Source organism: Mastigoproctus giganteus, chromosome 11 (genome assembly GCF_048544385.1).
Source record: "Mastigoproctus giganteus isolate SK-2022 chromosome 11, ASM4854438v1, whole genome shotgun sequence".
NCBI lineage: Eukaryota > Metazoa > Arthropoda > Arachnida > Uropygi > Thelyphonidae > Mastigoproctus > Mastigoproctus giganteus.
The window spans coordinates 80,973,821-80,988,916 of record NC_143585.1 but is presented as its reverse complement, the minus strand read 5'-3'; the positions used below and the strand labels follow the sequence as shown (position 1 = coordinate 80,988,916).

Sequence of the window (15,096 nt, the reverse complement as noted above, 5' to 3'; positions counted from 1 at the left end):
ATAATATGTATCCATCGTTGAACAAGAAGAAAATTGTCTCTAAAAGCATCGATTGTGTGTAGGTAAATATTTCACTTTAAAAATCTGAAATGAGAAACAAATAATTTCTTGAACAACCATTTGGCCTTATTTATTTTAGAGAAGCTTTGATAATTTTAGTACCAGCTCAAGCTAGTGTTCACTTTCGATGCTGTTCTCAGAAGATTGTATTTCACACAATGACATAAGAATACTTTCTTATAAACCATAGCAGCTGGCAGCTGATTTAGGGTGGCAGAGAATTGCAGCCTCACCCAGGAAATGCGCTTAACTAGTCTTTGAAGCACCTGTACGTACAATGCAGCACTGACTCTCTGCCCTGCAGATAAAACTTCCTTGATAAAGCCTCTTTGTCTAAAAACATGATCAGCATAGTCTTGATCCTGTGCCTCAGTAAATGAAAATTTTTGGGCCTTTGTGTTTTGAAGTTCACTGCATGCCCTGACACTTCATCTCTGGGTTGTACTGAAACACCCAACACTCATCTCCAGTGACAGTACAGGCAAGGAATTAGGATTGTCTTGAATGTCTGGATGAAGTCTGCATGATGACACCCTTTGTTGCTTTTGCTCATCTGCAAGGCTATGCAGATGAGCAAAATCAGATGAGCACATATTTTGCACAGACCTTCCTTTTCCCTAAATCTTCATGCAGAATTTGACAAATCATTTCCTTATTCATATCCAAATCAACAGCTGTCATTCTAAGGGTCAAACAATGATCTCTTGCCACAATCTCCCAAGTTTTGAAACTCTGTCCCCCATATCAAGAGGTTGACAGATTCCCACTTCTTAGTTCATTGTTAACATCCTCATGTCCATCTTTGAACCAGTTATGCCATTCAGATATACTAATATGACTTAATATTTCATCACCATAAACAGTTTTGACGTTTCACACATTTCTATTGCAGATTTGTTTAAAGCAAAATTTCATATTCATTCATTGCTCCATTGCAAAATCACGACACAAAACGTTATTATGACTAATAAAACTGGTTGTTACGTGCAACCTGTCAGCCTTTTGTTGGAGGAAGATTGAACTACAATATACCACTTCCATTTATTTTCAAACTTGTTGAACATGACCACAACAGCATCAATCCAGGAACTTTATCGCTACACCTCATGCAAAACAAGAGAGTTCATAATTACACTGCGTGCATGTTTTATCATTTTAATAAATGATATATAAATAAGTTGCAATTTGTAGATTTCTAATTGAGACAAAAGCATGTCATATGTACAGCAGGAAGTAAGGTTTGAAGCCATATTTCATATCCCCACAATAAGAAGCCACCATTGCATTGTGGCTGTAATTAAAGCTTTATTTTATCACATATTCAAAATGAAACTGAGTGATGGAGAATGTTTTTATTTAGTAGGTATTAGTAGTGGAAAATGATGCAAGGAAAAAAGCTTATACAGCATCAGCCAAAAAAAAAAAAAATCTCTCCCTACCTAGCAATTTGTCCAATCCTTAAATTTGTTAAAACCACCCACTTCCATAACACCAGATGAAAGTTTGTTCCAACAGTCAGTTACTCTCTAGCTGAAAGCAAATTTTCACACATCTGTCCTGCAACAAAGATGCAGGACAGATGTGTGAAAACCTTAACACTTAAATTGAGTCTCCTCACAGATTCCAGGTACAGTTTCCATGTGCTGCAATTTTCAGATCTGAAGCCTTTTTGGTAAGAGTGCCCTTTTGTATCCCCAGCTAATCTTGTTGCTCTTCTCTACACTTTGTTCCAATAGATCCATATCTTCCTAAAATAAGGCTCAGACTTGTATGTGGTACTCAAGATGTGACCTAATTGTTGCCTTGTACAATAGCATAAATGCCTTATCCCTGCTGCCAAAAGTCCTGTATATATCATTGAGAGAACCACATGAAATGTCTTAGCAGCTTGCTTGCACTGCTCAGAGAACTTTATTGGAATGTACAATTACCCATAGGTACAGCATAGAAACAATGCAGTTGATTATTATGAAAAAAAATTTATCTTCAAAGTTACCTCCATGGAAATGAGAGCTGTACTCTGGTATAAAGTGGGGATATTTGTGGCTTTTGTAATCGATTGCAAGTGATGCTACATGTTGCATAATGACTGTTTTTTTTTTTTAAAAGACCATTGAATGTTGGTGAAGTCGTTTTCCAGAATAACAGCAGCTTTAAAACAGTCTCAGCTGATGAAAGGAGGGCAAACATATGTAAATGTCATCAGGAAAATGATAGCAAAGTTTAAAGAAGCAAGTTTGCTACACATAAAATGTGGACACTTTACAGAAACCTATCTCTGAAAATGAGATACGTGATGCAGGGAGAACAGACCTTCCTTGTTAATTTTACTAATCCCTTCAGTGTCTTATGCACCTCAATTTGATCTCCCCTGAGATGTCTAGTTGTGAAACTATGCAGTCCACACCTTCTAAGCCATTAATCATATGTGCATTACTTTGCACCCATCACCAATCTGGTTGCTCTTTTCTGAAGGTTGACATAATAAATACAAATACTTGTTTGATAATTCAGTTATGTTATGATAATGGATGTGCAGAAGTTTTCCTTCAGCCAGTGGGTAGTTGATTGTTCGAACAAACTTCTATTAGAGGTGACTGACAGGTTATAGGAAGGGGTTTTTTTTTTTTTTTTGCTGATTCTGTACTAGCTTTATTTCTTGCATCGTCTGTCAGTACTAATACTAATTCAGTTTCAGTATTACAATACCATGATACCACATTTGCATTATATACATTTCTCCATGTTCTTTGTTCATATCCACCATTTCAAGCTTGGAATATAACACGTCTGTTTATTCATTAGGACTGTTGCCAGTTTAGCAATTTGTCTTAGGTTCCAGCTTCATTATTTTATAGTTTTAGGCTGTTTTTAAAATTGTTCTGCAAAACATAAGCATGCCTAGCCCTTACTGCTGAAATCACAGCAAAAAAAGTTTTCCCAGCTTGTAAATTTAGGCAGTAATTGTATAGTCCTCTTGTCCTCCAGCTTCTTCCCTTAATAAATTGTTAGTTGAGATAGTTATATAAACATGTCTAGAAACTATCCTAAGGAACTTCTGAATGACCCTATGATGATCATAGATTTTAAGAAGTGAGAATAAGAGTTTTAATTAAAGCAGATACTTAATAATAAGAGAAATAAAGCACAGATATGCACTAGATGTATAACAATAGGATTTATGACTACTGCTATAATCACCAGTGCTATAATTGTAGATAAATCCTAATCTTCTAAATCTGTTTTCACTGCTCTTGCCTTTGCCTATCAATACTAAATTTTGAATTTAATTCCAAAATATTTATTTTGGAATTAAAACGAATTTGTGTGTCAAAGTGCAATTAATTCATTATTTTAATATTTTTAGAAATTTTTATTGCTGTTAACTTTGAATGTGAGAACAAGATTAAAATAGTGTTGAAATTATTATTATATTAAAATATGATAAGGTTAAATTAACTTACCAGAGAATAGCAAAAAAAAACCTACCTGCAAGGAACTTTCTTAACAGCAACACGATTAACAAACACTGAACTCTGTAGTTGGAGTGCTTCACATTTATTAATGTTGGTCTCCCTCATCATAAGTCAAATACTCTATAATAAAGTTTAGATTTCTAAATCCTTATAGAAAAATCAGAATTTTAAAAAATATCTTGTTAAGTAAAGGTGAATGCCATTGATAAAGAAAGTCACTAAGGATGTAGCTTAACAACACTTTCACTGCTACTATATAAGCATCAGATTGCACTACAAGTGATTTGCCATAACACATATGGGTGGTCGTTCTTAAATTTGGTGTAAAAAGTAAAGGCACATGAAATTAACAACTGCTCAATTTTGGTAGCACACTAAACTCTGGGCTATTAGCAGCAATGCTTGGTTTTTGTTTATAGCTTGGTACAAGTTTTGTTTTTATTTATTTATTTTTACTTGTTTTTGAGGTTAGTTTATGTATAATGAACTTTTGATTAAATTTAGAGGTTTTCTCTGATTTAAAACTCAGCCCAAAAGTAAGTGTTCTCTTTTAGTTATGAATTCCAGACTTTTACTTTTCAACCATTGCTTATGAATTTTTGGAATGTTGTTGTTTCTTACCATTCCAAAAATTATGGCATACTGAATGCATACTCTCAAATATAGGTGGATGTGGATGTGTTTTGTCATGTATAAGATATATGTATTTTATTTTTAAAGCAGAGGTAGAATTTCAAAATATTGCCTTCTTCCAGTTTAAGTTTTTGTGCTTATCTTTGAAAGAAATTTTCTAAATTGAACTATGTTATTTACAAGCATAAAGAAAATTCATTGTCATATGTGAATGATACTCTACCCTCCAAAAAGTATTCATTGGACCTCTCTGGATAAACAAGTGACTGATTGATATATAAGGAAGGTGTATGAGCCACATATGTCGGTTGTTCTTGTCATGGAATGTAGAGGCAAGCTGACAAATTTTGAGAGTGGTGTTATTGTTGGATGTCATATTATTTTCTTGTTGACTTGCAATTGCTGATAGCCCATACCTTTCACAGTTGATTGTCAGTGATATTATCATAATATGGAAGCACAATGGTATTAGCAAAGCACAGGAAAACCACAGAAGTTCACTCCAAGTGACAGAAGTTCACTCCAATGGTTATGCAGAAGAGTACTGCATAAGCATTGACAATCTCCCCAGTCATCCCTATAAAACATTAACCAACTGGTGTTTAAGGCATCAAGAAGAGTTTAGGTCTGTACAAACGCAATGCATATGGAGGTGTGCAAGCCAAACTACCAATTGCAGTTAATGATGGTCCTGTTAATGATCCTGTATAGTGCAACGAATACTGTAATTGGTCTATAGAACAGTGGAAATTGGTTCTGTTGAGTGACAAATCTCACTATACCCTGTTCCATTCAGATGGGTAGGTGTGAAGGAAGCCTAGAGAACATCTGCTGCAGGAGTGTATTGTGTCAACAATCAAGTTTGAAGGAGGTGGCAGTATGGTATCACTATTTTTCTTGGTATGTCTTAGGACCATTGATGCTTGTGTTGGAAACCATGAATGGTAATGCCTACCTCAACGTTTTTGGCAATACCATGCTCCCTACAATATAGCAGTTCTTTAGTACCAACCCCATTTGTTTCAACAAGATAATGCCCCCATGCCACATTTGTACAGATTCCTGATTTAAATCCTATGGAACATGTATGGGATGATCCGAAATATCAGGTGGTGGTGGTGGCAGGACCAGTACAGCCTCCCACACTGGTAGCTCAACTGGCTGCTGTGAATGAAGGACTAGACTTTCTGCAGTCTATCATTTGCTGGTGGAAAGACTATCCAAACAGGGGGGGAGTGTGTTACAGTTGTCATAATGGCTACACAGTGTAATTTTTAATGTATATTTTGTAATATCAACTGTTGAAGTGAGTGATAGTGATCTCGATGTGAAATCACCATGTTTGGATACTTTTTTTTGGAGGGTGATAGTTATTATTAGTGTGGTATGGAATATTCAACATCAATTTAAGATAGATTCAATGGATGGTAGTATGATAGAAGCAGCAAATACAGGGTCATTGATAAAGGTGTCCATGATTTCCCTTTTAATTATCTTCGGAAATATTTGATCGATTTCTGTGATCGTAGCAGCATATAGTGTAAAGTGTGTGTTAGTTGTCTGATGACACCAGGGATTTTCCCCATCTCAGCATTGTATTCTTTGTAAGTGACACAGAACTCTGTGGAGGCCAGAGATTTAAAAAAGTGTGTGGGGGGAGTGGTCTGTTGTGTAGTGTTATGTTCTTGTTTCTCTGACCATTTAGCTGTTGGGACCCACCGTTGCCCACACTTTGCCATGAGGAGGCAGGTCAGGCACCCAGTAAATTTTTTAAGTACTCTGGCAGGCTCCACCACCTAATTTCCAAGGATTTCAGTGGCAAGGCCTTAAAAAAAAAAAAGGTGAACACTAGAATTTGGCTGAAAGAGATTTACAAGAAAACAGTAGAATTTAGACGTTGATTAGAATTTGGCAGCATTGTTGGGGTGTGCTCGGTCGGTTTAGTGGGAGGGGAGAAAACAGGTAGAAGAATGGGAACGATAGAGTAGGCATCCCTAGCAGCAAACAGTGTGGTAACTCACTCAGTTTTATTTGACACCCCAACAATGACCTTGGCTGCACTGAGTGTACGCAGAATGACTCCTACATGCACCGCCTCAGGTGCAATGGATACATTAGTCAATTTTTTTGAAGGAACTGAGGCAAGTAATGAGACTTTGAACGTGTTTAGTGTTTTAAGAGGAAACTTAAGAAATAACAAAGTGAAATCTTTAAAACAAGCATCAGTTTTAAGAATCATAAATAAAGACTAATTGAAATCATGTTTATTATTAAATAGTATTGTTTTAATTACAGAGAAATTAATTGTTTAGTATTGATAATTTATTTATCCATATTTTGTGTTACAATTGTTGGGAGATAACAGCAAGAAGGGAGGGAGAACACATAAGCCAGAGGCTTTTTAGGGGTGTTCCCTTTGACAACGATAACAATAAAAACAGATCTGAAATTGCACAGGTGTTATTTAACAGATAAATCATAAATAAATCGGACATGTTTCTAAATTCCATTAGAAACCTTCGAAAATCAACCACATATGTTGTGGTTAACAACAGTACTTATAATTACATTGTGAATACTTTTACAATAAGAAGTACTAAAGAAATATATGATGAAATAATTGCCTAGAGTGCTACAAGCTTTTTTTGACAGCTATTCCTTCAACTTGTTTACATAATTTCCAAACTGGTATGCATTGTGGAATGCAAAGTTCAGGAGTTGAGTGGAAGGTGATTTAGATCAGACATCCCTGGTGATGTGTTCATTTAGGAGCTTCTTGAACCGGTTTAGTGAAATGGCATTTTTGATATTTTCAGGAAGATTATTCCAGGTTTTCGTGTCTCTGTATTTTATATTTTTCTGACTTATGGCTTTTCTAAAAAGCAGAACCTTCAGGTTCACTTCATTTCTTAAATTATATGTTATTTCTTCTTCTTCTTCTATAGTTATAAAAAAGGATCTGAATAGTGGAGGAAAGTTTAGTGTTTTCAAAGCATTGTAGACAAAGACCGTCTCAGCTTTTTGTATCAGTTGGTAGATGCTTAAGAGTCTTTTTTTCCTTATATCTCAAAGTCACCAATGCATTCCAGGGAAGGCCTAATATTGAACAAACACATCGATTGACAATTGAATTGATTCTCGCAAGGTTATCTTGACATGTAGTACCCCATGAGATGATTCCATGTGTGATGAGGCTGTATTAAGGAAAGGAATACTAGTCTGAGAAGGGAAGGAGGCACCCAGGTAGAGGCTCGGGTGAGTATTCCTGCTAGTGACAAAGTCTTCTTTCGTAAGGTGATCATTTGTTTATCCCAACTCAGCTTATCATCTAGCCAGATTTTTAGAAACTTGGTATCATTCACCCTTTCGAGTTGTTTTCCTTTGTATGTTCTTTCGAAATCAATATTTAATGATTTATTTTTCCTCCTAAACACCATATATTTGGATTTTTCTGGGTTTAGTATAAGCTGATTCTTTTGCAGCCAACTATGCATTACAGGGAGCAAGGCAGAGATCTTGTTTTCTGAAGCTGGTTAGGGTCTTTATCAGAATGGAATTGATTAATTCATTAAATTCATTAATGTAAAGAACAAATAGGATAGGTCTGAGAAGTGAGCCTTGAGGTACTCCTCTGGAGAATTAAAAAATGTGTGAAAAAGACTGGTTTGTTTTAATGACAAATGGCCGATCAGTAAGGTAGTCTTCAAGGAGAAAGTTAATTTTTCCTCTCAAGCCAAGATTGTTGAGCTTGTTGAGTAGGATTTTATGATTTATGCAGTCAAAAGCTTTTGTTAGGTCTAGAAACAATGCTATTGCATAGTGACCCTTTTCAAGACAGTCCCTGATCCTAGAGCAGAAGTCAACAATTGTCAGGTCTGAATCTTTTCGAACGATAAGCATACTGTTGTTGATGGATAAGCTGATTGACTTCCAGGAAGCCCATGAGTCTGCTGTGAAGAATTTTTTTGAATAATTTTGCAAAAACTGAGAGTGGAGCTATTGGATGGAAATTGTTGATAGAGTTGCAGTGTTTCCCCTTAGGAACAAGAACAATGACTGCTTTTTTTGAACTGAGACAGGAATTTACGAGATTGAAAGGAAAGATTGTAAATATACTCCAGTGGTGTTAGAATTGAGTTAAGGACCTTCTTCAGCAGAGCAGGAGATACTTCATCAAAGCCAGAGGCCCCCTTTACTTTTAATTGATATCCTGCTTCTAAAATCTCTTGATCTGAGAGTGGAGTGAGAAAAAAAGATCTCCTCATTGAGTGCTTGACAGATTCTCTTGTTGTATTATCTCTAGAGTCAAATTCGTCTTTAAAAAGGTTATTCACACTTGAGATAAAATGATTACAGAAGGCTGTGGCTTTTTCCTTGTCATCTGAAATGAGTATCTCGTTCTCGGCTACATCTCCAACGTAGCTCTGTGATTTTCTTTTCCTTCCGGGTAGGAGCTTGTCTAAGACTGTCCACTTTTCCTTGCTTGTAACGATGCCTTTAAGTTGGGAACTGTAATATTTCCTTTTCTCTGACCAAATACTGTCGGTGACTTTGTTTCTCTACGTTGTGTACTTGTTTTTATCTGCCTCCTTTCATGTTGCTCTAGCAATTCTTGCAAGTTTGTCCCTTTTCTTTAGCATGTTACAAATTTTGTTTGAGATGAATGGGCATAATTTCCGTCTTGGCCTAGTGGTCTTTTATTCCCTGGGCTCCTGATGTATGACATGCATTTTTCATAACTATTTAGGATATGCTCAAAGAAGAAGTTCATCGCAATTTTAGGATCATCTGTAGCAAGCACCCCATCCCACAAAGACTGCTCGAGGTCTTAACAGAGCTCACTAAGAGAGCCTGGAGTGATAGACCTGTAAGTGTGCATGCTCTCTTCCACAATTGCTTCATTTTAAATTACCATTAGGATGGGGCAACGATCAGAAATAGTTGCATCCAGTACTGCATAGGTTAGTGAGCATGCCCCAATTGCAAAGTCAAGAAGGGAATTGTGGGACTCTCCCATTCTAGTCGGGATATTTCCGTCAGTCAGAAGAGAGAGAGAGAGAGAGACCATTGGAAGAAATGACATCTAGGAGGTCTTGCACTTGAGAGGAAGAGCTTTGAAGTATGTTAATATTGAAGACTCCCATCAGCAGAAGACTTAGGGATTTGCTTGTGAAGTGAGATAGAATATTGTCAAGAGTTACCAAGAATCTGTTGGCTGAAGCTGAGGGAGGTCGGTATAGACACCCAATCACCAGAGAGGCAATGTGGATAAAAGTGATTTTACAAGCTTGATCAGGCAGATTTGAGATAGGAAAGGCAGAGCATCGCAGATAATTGTGAACATAAATAGCAACTCCATCAGGTCTGGATGGAGATTCCATGAATCTCCAAGGATTTCATCATTATGATTTACAAGATTGAGAGCATTCATATAGACTACAGTAATTGCATCTTTTGATGCTGCAGTAAGGCATAAGTTATTTGGTTTAATTGTTGGCAAGTGACAGGGCAGAAAGATGTTTTCACAAGAGTTAGAGTCATTCAAATTCTGGTAGGATGAAGAGATAGATGAATCATTTATAGAGATTCTTCCCAGTCGGGATTCCAGAATATCTGAAAAATGCACTAAATGTCATTCCCGTTGACTAGTTTCAATAGCTAAGTCACTGACTGATGACTAGTACCAGGAAGGGGGGCATCCATAGAAAGGCCGAATAATGGCTCCCTCAGGCCAACAGTGATCCTTTAGTAATAGATCAAAGTCCATTTGTTGACACTGAATATAGGAAGAGCTGTGCGAATCGTGTTTGGAATTCATTTTTATTAATTTTACTTCTATCTGCAGTTGAGTTTTGATATGCTGCTCTACTTCTGTACTGCACAGTTGGGGTTCAAGTCATGAGACGAAAATACCCTTGGCTGAACTTTTAGTTCTGGGAACTGCTCGGATAGAAGAGTTGGTAGCTGTTCCCACAACATCGGGGGGGATGTTGATATCTTCCTGTCTGATTAGAGGCAGATTGATTCCATTGTCCTCCGATATGATCTGTGTTCCTCCTGGAGGGAATGACATCTTCTAGGGGTGGATTCACAGATCGATTGCCATATTTACACACTTTCTGAGGTTGACTACTAACCGGAGCATATACTGGAGGATGCGGAGGTTGCTTTACAATAGATGCGTAAGTAGGCTTCTGCTATAGGAGGGAGTCAGTTGAAATGTGGGATTTTCCACGAGCTTTCCCAAGTTGCATGTAGGACTGAAGGATCTACTGGAGTTTTGAATAAGATCTGTTAAGTCCAAAATTTTCTGTAGTAAAATATAATTTATTTTGCGAAGTTAGGCGTTTTCTGACCTGATTTTTTTTAGTTTCGTCAAGAAGAGAGGCCATCATGGATTTTTGAATGTCCAGGATTTGAAATATCATTTTAGTTGGTCATCTCATTTGGTTTTTCAACTTACGAGACTTTGTGGTTAAGAAGGTGAGAGAAGGAGCAATTTGTCTGCTCTGATACCATGTCATGAGGTATGTCCTCGGATAGCCCACTCTGTTGAGTGCCATTTGACGATGAGGGGCAGGTGAAACACTGAAATTCACCATCAGAAAGTCTTAAAAGATCCATTGGGCTTGAACCCGAGTTATTTTCATTTTTCGTCTGCTTTTTCTTCATCTGCCTGTAATTTATGCAACATGACCCTTCCACTAGTCGATAGCTGCCTGTAACATCTTTTTTCCAGTTTACCTTTGACAAATCTATGCATTTTATGCAGTACATAAGTCCGCATTGCATTGAAGGAAGTCTTTGCATTTCTTTTTACACATGTGGCAAATAATTTGCACTTGCAGAGCCATTGTAATTAACAGTAAAAACAATAAATTTCTTTTTTTATATTGAAATGAAAATTGAAGATGCAAATTAAAATGAAAATTTAAAATGCAAAATATAAAATAATCGATATTCAAAACAATATTATTGCTATCTGAACTAATTTTACAGTAAACTTATCAGAGAATTAATTGAAATACTTTAGAATTCTTTAAAATACATTCAAAGGGTTAAGTGAGATTCTAGAGATAAGATTAGAACAGTCCTAATTTGAACTACATGCAGTACTTAAGGTCACACCACTGCAGATTAATCAGGAGTCTTTTGAAAGGCACGGTCCTCTTTGCAAGAACAATGACAGGTGACCTTGCAGGCTATTTTCAGACAAAAATAGTAAAGTGACTGACCTTGGTTAACCTGCGAGACAGTAATCCTTACACTGAAAACTTCCCAGCTTCGTGGCTTCCTATAGAAACTATATGAGGTACCTTGTTGAATGGAACATTAATTTCATTTGTTATCCCTTGAAAACTATCTCTCGAATACTTCTTTCTTCAAAGATGTGAAGAGCAACACTTGCTGATTCAGAGTGTATAAAAATATTGGAACAGATTCATCTTGAATCATTCATTCTAGCATACATTTGCAGGAGCACAAACACGACACCACAGCAACTGTTCGTGCATAATCTAATGTATTAAGTGTATGGTTTTAAAATTACAGACAAATAAATTGTGTTTAATATTAAGTGTATTGCAGTTTATACAAACACATTAATACAAATAATATGTAGGTATGTACTTATATTTTTTTCTCTCTAATATTTCTTTTGTTATTTGAATCTATCTTTTTATCAAGTTATTGAGAATTTAAGAAAATAGGAGGTAGATTTAACTCTTCACTGATATAAAGTTTCATTGTTTAACGGCCCCAGGGGTTTCCCCATCTCCACTACCACTGATATAGCGAGTAACAGTTATAACGAGGAAATTTTGTCGGTTCCTTGATGCTCATTATAACCAAGTTCGATTGTATATATATAACGGAATATTCAGTTAATATTCAGTAAAAACAGCAGGCAGAGAATTCTTAGTTGATGAAGGTGAAATTTTTGTGTGCAAATAACTACAGAAAGTGTATGCTTCCACATCACCACAGAGGATTAGACTTAGACCATAATTTTGAACCATCCAAAATAGTATTACTCATATGGCACCAGTAAAGTCTCCTAACTCCTGGGAAATTCAGGAGAGCACTGTCATCTGGATAAGTCATGGCTCCAATTTTTTGGTGTGAGGGAGACATAATGCGTGTGGACTTTTAGCCTTCAGGTTCCATGCACTTGGATCATTGCAAAATTTTAATGGACTATAATGGACTACCTATAGTACAAACATCATTTCTTTGGATCCTTTGAAGGAAGGACTGTGGGACATACTATTATTAAGATGACTACACACTGAAGAATGCATTGTAGCAAGAAGAGTAAAAGATTCTCCTTGTAGCAAGGAGAGTCTTTTACAGAGTGGGAATGCTTGCTTCTTCTCAACATTGTATGAAAACTGTTAGAAAGATAGGGACTGTATTGAAAACTAACTGTCTTTATCAGTTGTGGCTACATAGTGTAATTACATATTTATGTGTATTTTATAAACTGCATAACATAAAAATTAGGAGACATGACTTTCTAAATGATCCCTCTTAATATAATTTGAGCAAACAAGTTTGTGATAATAATTTTTTAATAAGTTAACTTACAATCTGATTCTGCTACTACTAGTATCACGTAGATAAAATATCAATGAAAGTGAACAGTCTTTTAAAATGTATTTCAGGCAATACACAGTTTGTTGCTGGGAATGAAATTCCAGATTTGCCAACATATACATCAGATGAGGTTTCAAGCCATGACTCAAAATTGAAGAGAATCTGGGTACATTATCGAAGTGGAGTGTATGATATTACAGATTTTATAGATAAACATCCTGGTGGAGATAAAATCTTAATGGCTGCAGGGGGATCTCTGGAACCTTTTTGGGAAATTTATGCCATTCATAAAAATCAGGAAGTTAGTATTTTAATTGAACATATTTAATACACTACTACTTTTGAAAGAAATATTTATCAAAAATAATTTGTTAAATTTCTATAATCAGTACAGTTCATTAATTTGAATATATAGTCACATGACATCATCTTGAATTTTCCATTTTCTTCCTTATTAGAGAAATGTATATAAAATTATTAATCTACATGTGATTGTAATTAAAGTATGTTGCTTTGTCTAGGTGATTAATGGCTTGCCACCCTGTAGGTGGCACACCGTTAATCATCCAGAGATGAAATTTGGAATAGTGTCTTGATCATGTGGAAAAGAAAGCAACACTGGGTTGTATTTGGCACTGTATGCAGCCACACATCCAAAACACAGCAAGTTATAGGTAGTATGAGGAAACTGCATGTTGTGAAGATAAAATTGCTCCCTATGATATCCATTGTATTGTAAATGTGCTAGAAGCAATACAGCATGGTCCACTGTTGCCTGAAGCACGTTATGAGAAATAACGGCAACATAATTTGTGATCCTTTCCTTCTGGTCAGCCAGAGACTGAATATAGCTTGGATAAACTCTGTCATTGGGATATCCCTACTAGTGCAGTTCAGTTGTGCTTCTTGAAGCCAGCACAAGTCTACAGCAGTAAAATGTTAGAGTTGGCCATAATAGGATTCTCTGAAAATCAGTATTTAGTTAGTTTGTTTAGGTTTACAGTTGAGAAATAGTTCCAGGGCACAAAGTGTTGCTTTGACATTGCATTGGATATACATAATTGAATATTGAATATACATAATTAACATTTTTAACATTTAATTTAGACTCGTATAACAATGCTGCAGAAACAGTACCTTATAAGGAATTTTAAATGCTGGTCATATAGTTGCTTTGAGAGTAATTAATATTGGCAAATACTGTATTAAACAGCATATCTGTTATCAATAAATGTTTTTGCAGGCTACATCACTTATGAAATAAGGTTTAACTGATGGGAAGAGGGAGGTGTATATTGATAAAATTATGGAACAATTTATTAAGAACAAATTTTACTTCATTATTTTTGCAGCATATCTTATTGGAAAAAGTTATTGTATGTTATTAAAATTAAAAAGAATATCAAATTTATTTTTAAACAGATTTCATGCATTAAATTTCTTTGTATTTAAATTTAGTGTCCATTGTGTTAATTCCCAGTTTGATTAAATTTTAATTTGAAAATGTTTTTTATTACTGATATTATTACTCCAGATTTCTTCTGACCAAATTTTTAATTCTCAAATTTCTGTTTTATTTAGTCCATCAAAAATGTGCCCAACATGACAGTCGCTGACCCTTGTCATAGGGAGAGTAAACAAGATTATCTATAATATTGAAATAGATTATGGATTATTTTGATTTAAGGGAGAGTAAAAAATGGAGTGTAGAAAAATTGATCTCTAAAAGAAAAATCAGTTTTCTCGGAGATAATTCCACTTAAAAATGTTAAAATGGAATAAGGACATGTTCTTTCTTATTTTTAGGGCATATGCTTTCCTAGTAATACACTGAAAGGACAGAATTCATGGGATACCTGGTTCCTGGGAAATGTGATGCTGTCACCCCTCTCGCTAGTGGACGAACCCACCGCTTGGCAGGTATATAGATACACTTGCATCGCTGCATTCACGTAGATGGTAGTTTGATGTCAGTATGGATAACCATGGTGAGCCAACCAAATTTGAAAGAGGGATGATAATGGGTGCCTGACGCGTGGGTCACTCTATCCTGGAGGTGGTACAGAAATTGCACTATCCCCGTTCGACAGTATCAAGAATGTATCGGGAATATGCCATTTCCGAAATAACATCTCATCGTGGACAATACTGTGGGTGGAGAAAAGTGGTGGATGAACATGGCCGTCGACGTCCGTCTCGCATTGTTTTAGCCAACCGGAGAGCGACAGTGGCACAAATTACCACTGACTTCAATGAGGGAGGTGCCAGAAACGTCTTCTCCAAGACCATTGGGCAATCATTAGCCGCAATAGGTTATGGAAGCTGCCGACCC

General features: G+C 36.1%; 1 protein-coding gene across 3 annotated transcripts in view; it reads left to right on the top strand.

The window, feature by feature from the left end:
• Positions 1 to 15,096, top strand: part of shop (sulfite oxidase) — an 88,105-nt gene that overhangs the window by 22,323 nt on the left and 50,686 nt on the right. For all 3 annotated transcript variants that reach the window (XM_090385443.1, XM_090385444.1, XM_090385442.1), the window contains exon 4: positions 12,833 to 13,065. In XM_090385443.1, the coding sequence (XP_090241569.1) occupies positions 12,833 to 13,065 (233 nt within the window). The remainder of the gene's footprint in view (positions 1 to 12,832; positions 13,066 to 15,096) is intronic.